Source organism: Juglans microcarpa x Juglans regia, chromosome 2D (genome assembly GCF_004785595.1).
Source record: "Juglans microcarpa x Juglans regia isolate MS1-56 chromosome 2D, Jm3101_v1.0, whole genome shotgun sequence".
Classification (NCBI taxonomy): Eukaryota; Viridiplantae; Streptophyta; class Magnoliopsida; order Fagales; family Juglandaceae; genus Juglans; species Juglans microcarpa x Juglans regia.
In genome coordinates this window covers 24,298,322-24,305,128 of record NC_054596.1, presented here as the reverse complement: position 1 = coordinate 24,305,128, position 6,807 = coordinate 24,298,322, and the positions used below count along the sequence as shown (strand labels likewise).

At 33.5% G+C, this 6,807-nt stretch overlaps 1 protein-coding gene across 1 annotated transcript; it reads left to right on the top strand.

Moving 5' to 3' along the window:
* The first annotated feature begins 712 nt into the window (after nucleotides 1–712).
* On the top strand, nucleotides 713–5,572 carry LOC121250595 (protein trichome birefringence-like 39). Its single transcript, XM_041149747.1, has 5 exons — nucleotides 713–1,159; nucleotides 1,327–1,498; nucleotides 4,108–4,283; nucleotides 4,362–4,520; nucleotides 5,116–5,572. Exons 1-5 carry the CDS (start codon nucleotides 861–863, stop codon nucleotides 5,405–5,407), a joined length of 1,098 nt encoding a protein of 365 aa, XP_041005681.1. The 5' UTR covers nucleotides 713–860; the 3' UTR covers nucleotides 5,408–5,572.
* Nucleotides 5,573–6,807: the final 1,235 nt, after the last annotated feature.

Sequence of the window (6,807 nt, the reverse complement as noted above, 5' to 3'; positions counted from 1 at the left end):
AGCCCAAATAATCTTATCACCAAAACACGACCAAAAAAATAATAAACTACCAACCCCAAAGATACTAATATTAACAAATACGCAAATAAAGTAAAATCAGTTTATCTATACGGATTAAACCCCTAAAATAAGTTGGAGCCTGATTCAAAGATATCCACACACATGAAACTCTATTTGCCCCCAATTTAGCCAAGTAGTTCGCTGCAACATTACCTTATCTATATGAGTAGGGCTACTATGCCACCCACTCTTATCGCTAGCTTACCATCCAGTGTTATTTTTTTCTTTTTTCTTTTTTTTTTTCTTTTCAATTTTTTTAATATATTTAAATATTTTTAACAAATAAAAATATACTAATATATTTAAAATTACTTTCTTAATCACTAAGTAAAATAATAAAAATAAAACGATCAACTTGGGTGGTATGAACGGAACGGCAGATTATCATTTCCCTATCTATGTATATGCTTGACAATAACATACACACTGTGAATAGCCTACCAGAAAAATAACTTTAAAACAAAATCAGCTTGGTGGGGATGTGTCTCCCATCATTGCACTTATTTTACAATAAAAAATCTGATGATGATTCCAAAAATTTTCAAGGCATGGATTGGATCCAACCCCACACGCAACAGGTAAAATAATGCATCTAAAGATTTCACAACTCGTGTCAGAAAATAACTGAAAAATGAAACAAATGGCAAATAGATCTCTCCCTCTGTCTCTGTCTCTGTCTCTCCCTCTGTCTGTATGCCCTCTGCATTATTATGCATTATAAAAAGGACATGCATCAGACAACTTTTTCCTCACTCCTCGTCCTTTTGCCTGAACACTAATCTCGATTGAAACCCAAGGAAATGGGTTTAGAACTATTCTTTCGAGCCTTCTTGTTTCTCTTCCTGTTTTTGTTTTCCCACAAAACAGAAGCTGAGGAGGACCTCATTTCCTTCAATAATGCTACCCATTTCAGTGCCAGAAAACTTGCAGGCAACTGCAACGTTTTCCATGGTAAATGGGTCTACGATTCTTCGTACCCTCTCTACTCTTCCTCTTCCTGTCCCTTCATAGATCCAGAATTCAACTGCCAGAAATACGGCCGCCCTGATAACTCCTACCTTAAATACAGATGGCAACCTTTCTCCTGTGCCTTGCCCAGGTACCATTTCTCACCATTCTCCTCATTTATATACACTTGTGCATACAAAAGAATACATGTTTAAGCTGAGATCGAGTTTAATTGAGTTGACCGCATTGCGTATTTTAGGAAAAATGCATGTGAATTTTTATGTAATGGGTGATTGATTGAGTATGGAAGTGGCACAGGTTTAATGGGCTAAATTTCTTGGAGAAATGGAGGGGGAAGAAGATTATGTTCGTGGGAGACTCGCTGAGTTTGAATCAGTTTGAATCGTTTAGCTGTATGATTCACGCATGGGTGCCAAGCTCTAAGACATCATACATCAAGAGAGAGGGGCTGGCTTCAGTGACATTCGAGGTGAAGTTTCTAATTTCTTTGTTTTTTGCTTATCTTGGCCGGTATCATACCCTTTTTTTCCCATGCTCGAATTAGAAGTAATCATTGTGCATGCACGTCTGTTTCCTTTCTCTCTACCTTTTGAGAAAGGTAAAAGTTCTTTTGGAATTTTAATTTTTCATCTTTGCCCTTCCATTTTTTCCTACTTATGATTTAAAAAAAAAAAAATACAAAACTGAACTGTGACGTTACAGCTCTCTGTATTTCTTTAGTTTTTTTCTGTAGATTAAAACGTGCAAAATTAAAGCCTCATGTCTGTATAGATTCACCATATGGATCATCTTGTTTTGTTTTTGAAAGGAAGATCATCTTGTTTTGAGAGGGAATGAAAGAAGCTCATATATTTTATCAATGGGGGAGTGAGTGCGGAGTGTAAGCATTAAAAGAGGAGAGCGTGACTGTTGATGGGAGTCCTCTCGAGTACTAACTTTTCACTATGTGGGTGGGACAGTGTCCGCTCGATATTCGTATCAAAGTAATAAATGACTGGTTGTTAAAACCAGACAAGCTACTTTTTTTTATTAAATATGAGTCAAAATCCAGCAAATAACTTTATGGCAAACCTCTTAGACAAATTTAGGAAATAGCTACTCTTCTCGGATTCTTTCGCTGTGGCTACTGTTAGGATTTTTTTTTTTTTTTTTTTTACTTAGTGATTAAAAAATTATATTTTAATAATATTGTGATTTTTTTATTTTTTTAAAAAATATTTAAAAATGTTAAGAAAATACATGTAAAGAAAAAACAAAAAATAAAAATAAAAACGAAAACAAAAATGCTAATATAATAAAAGTTAGCTCGGCTAGGAGCTGAGAGTGGTGCCTGTAGAGCCACCCACAAATTTATTTCCACCTGTAAAGTTTTGGAAAAATGTAATAATTTCACGCAATTTATATGATGACATATTTATAGCACAGAATTTTCGATTTTTTTTTTAAAGTAATAAACTAAGTTCCTTTTCTGTTCTCTTCCAGAAATTTTGGGATAACATGGCTCAATCAGCAATAGTCGTTATCATTTTCTATGATGACCCAATTGATCATGAATGCTGGGATCTTGTAAATGTCTTGAGCGATGTATATATATATATAGGAGAACCCTCCCCATCCAACTTTTGATTTCACAACTTTAATTTATGGCAGTGGGATCAAAAGTTGGCATAACAATATTTAATAGGCTGCTCTAGACATGTAAATGTTAGAGAGGGAACAAAGTCTTGCCATTAACTCAACCTAGTTCACGACTTTAAATGTCGTCATCTGTAATATATTTTAGCAATAGAAAATTATTACAAAATTAAATGAAGATCATGAAAAAAATAAAGTATACCAGATTTCAGATATGATTTTGTTAACAAGATGAAATAATAAAAAATAATAAGAACAAAACAAAGTGATATTAGTTACCACAAAGAATGGAAATGTATTTATTGGTCTCCTTTTATCTTACAATCATCATAAAAATCTAAACTATCTTCATAAAAGGTTACTATTTTTTTAATTTTGCTACGTACAGTTATTTTTACATACTCTTTGTACTCTCTTTTGATGTGATTGGTTGTGTTAATTTTTTTTAATATGCAGTTAATCACATCAATAGAATGTGTAAAAAATACAAAATTGACTGCACATAAAATTTTTACTATTTTTTCTAATCATTTCAGACCTTGATGAGCAACATATAGGACAGCTGCGAGAGCCTATAAATAATCAATCATTTTTTCAATTCCCTATTTATTTTTCTTCTATTTTTCAGAAATTTGTTTCTTTTTTTTGGGGCTGTGGGGGATGTTGGGGGTTGATTTGCAGTGTATACCAAAGTTTTAAATTTCGTACCGTACCGGCCGGTACGGCTGAAGTTTTTCGTTTCGGCCGTCCGGTCGGTACAGATACTGTACCTATTCCGTACCGGTCAAAATACCGGCCGTACCGGTAGGTACCGGTCATACCGGCCTAAATTTCGGCCTGTACCGGTATATATTTCGGCCGGTACTGGCCGATATTTCGGCCTGTATTTTTTTTTTTTTTTCATTTTTTCAAACTACAAGCTTATTTTTTAACCCTCAATTCAGACTAGACTATTTATAATTTTTATATATATGTATTTGTATATAATTTATTTATATATAGACTATTTTTTTAAAATATAATTTTTATATATATTTATATATATATAATTTATTTATAGATCGACTATCCTGAAACGTTATCCCGAAATGCTATCCCGAAACGAAATCGGTATCGAAATATTTCGTTTCAGTGCCTTGACCGGTACGGTGTCCGGTACGGTATTCAAAACATTGGTGTATACTGACCACTTTAGTTTAGTAGCAATAATTACTTTCTCAATGGTCCCACTGTTTCCTATAGTATCCAACCTTATATTATATAGATGATACTTGACGATCTTTTTCTTTTAATGCGATTTCAGATTATATTATTAATATTCTTCATCCCGAAAATTAGACATTATATATATATATAATTTATTTTGTGGATCAGATTATATGATATTATGCAACCATTTTATCGATGATGAAATAATGAAACTCGTGCACTCTCTGAGGACAGGACTATGGGGTTAAGATATTGCTATTCCGCACGCCATTCCTAGTGGATCTTGTGGAGGAGAACGGGCGGCGAGTTTTGAAGCTTGACTCGATAAAGAATGGTAACGGATGGAAGGGAATGGACATGCTGATCTTTAACACGTGGCATTGGTGGACCCACACAGGGAGAACCCAACCGTACGATCCATCTGATCTCTCCCTATACCATTAACATTTAAATAGTGTTTAATTTGAGTAATTAATCTATTGTTACAGGTGGGATTACATGCAAGAGGGGAATAAATTGTACAAAGATATGAACCGTATAATTGCTTATTACAAAGGGATGACAACCTGGGGTAGATGGGTCAACCTAAACGTTGATGCTTCCAAAACCAAGCTCTTCTTCCTCGGGATTTCTCCCACCCATTACGAGTATGCAAACCCACCCCTCAAACGTCTCACTTGTTTATTTTTTGGTTTTATTTTTAGTTTGTATTACAGATCTTTCTATTGTTATTCCTTTTTAGGAATGTCTATATTTTTCATTACACTAGAACTTTTTATAAGTCTTTTTCTTTTTCTTTTTCTCTTATACGTTGGGATAGAAAATTTTTGGCACGACTTACAAACCTAATATAAACCTAACACCAAATTAGCATATTAATATTGCATTTGAATAGTAAGATATTTTCAGGTATTCTGTTAATAGTAGTAAAAAAATAATAATAGAATATTAAATAATAGTAAATAATAATGAAAAGTAGATAAAAAATAATAATAAAATAATAAAAATAGTGAGGTATTATGAGGTATTTTCAGTACACACATGATATAGTCCAAACATGACTTGATATGATCCAACTGGGGAATCCGACACGAATTTCACAGAAAGTTAGCAAATTACAGTTGAAGGTTATGTCCAATTTTAAATGGGTTGGATTAGGATTAATTATATTCAGTTTGAGGTATAATGAGAAAGTTGTGAAACTAAATTTCCTTCATCTATGGGTTATTGTTCACGTAACAGGGGCAGAGACTGGGATGAACCAGCAAAATCATGCTCGGGTGAGACACAACCATTTTTTGGTCAAAAATACCCAGCAGGCACGCCCATGGCTTGGGTGGTTGTGAACAAAGTGTTGAGCAGAATACAGAAGCCAATCTCTTTCTTGGACGTCACGACGCTCTCACAATATCGGAAAGATGCACACCCATCGGCATATAGTGGCGATCATAGTGGCACTGATTGCAGCCATTGGTGTCTGCCGGGGCTGCCAGATACATGGAATGAACTCCTATATGCAGAACTGTTTGGTTGAATACAGGGCGCACAAGGGTACGTAATGTACTTGGTCTATTTATAAAGACAAATCCATTGTTTTCAATTCTAGGGATAGTTAGCATTTTTTTTTGTGTAAAAGGGCAATAAGGGGGTTGATGCTTAAGTTGTAAATTTTTATATATATATATATTATTTTTGGCAAGGAAGTTGCCTTGAATTGCAAGCAATTTATATCCTTTGCAAAATGGGACAAGCAATTTACTAATGACCAATTCACGTACAGTTATATTCTCGCAGGCACGTATTACTTCCACGAGCTTTGCAGACTTTTTGTCCCATTTATTTGACATTTCCCAATAGCTCAACAGCTTCTGTAAGGCAATAAATGCCTATGCCTTTTGATTTTTTAAGCACGAAGTAAACCCAATTACCGGGCGATTCTCCTGGTACAAAAGTTTATGTACGCCGAAATTAGTGCTGGTCGGCGTATCTAAAAATCTTCTATGTATGTGTGGACGCCAGCAACGGAAACAGCCAAGTTTAAATAAATATTAAATAATAGAGAGAGCATGTGATATGACTCATATGAGTGCTTCCACGTTAACTCTAATAAGTGGTACAATGCTAACTCCTATCCCACTATTTTTTCTTTAAATATATATATATATATATTCTCCTTTTAGTTTCTTCAAAAACTCAATGTATTGTCAATTTTATGTACTTTTATGTGCATTTTATTGATGTGAATGATCATGTCACTTTTTTTTAATATAAAATAATTATTTTTACCAATTATATCAATAGAGTGCGTAAAGAGTATGTAAAAGTAATTATATATTTTTCTTTTTTTTTCCCTTTCTTTTTATAGTGTAAACGTGTCGGGACACTTCTACTATTGATTTTTGGAGAAAAAAAGTCGGTGACCAATTTGGAAAAAATACAAAAACAAATTAATATGGTAAAGAGTGAAACTTAGGGATTAATTGATTAATTTTCCCATGAAAGGAAAATTGTATCCGATTATTTCTATAATCCAAAGTAATGTAAGAGAAAGGAAAATAAAGTAGGTGAGAGAGGGGCAGTAATGACGCGGGGAGGAAAACCAATAAATTTGTTTAGGAGTTCTACCTAACAAATCGAATGATGGATTAGTAAAACACCTAATAGATGACAAATGATGACTTCTCCTAAACATGATTATAAATATAAATTAAATAATAAAATAATAATTAAAAGATAGTTGTTTAGTTCAAATATATAAGTTGATAAATCTCCTAATCACGTCGATCAGGGATGGTGAACCCCAAGTATGGCCCGGAAAATATTGTGGTTATGCTGTAGGTAGTATTGGTATTGGACTTATAAAATGAGTGTCATCTTCAAAATTTAATAAATTTATGTTTAAAATCAATGCAATGAATTCAGCATATACTAAAA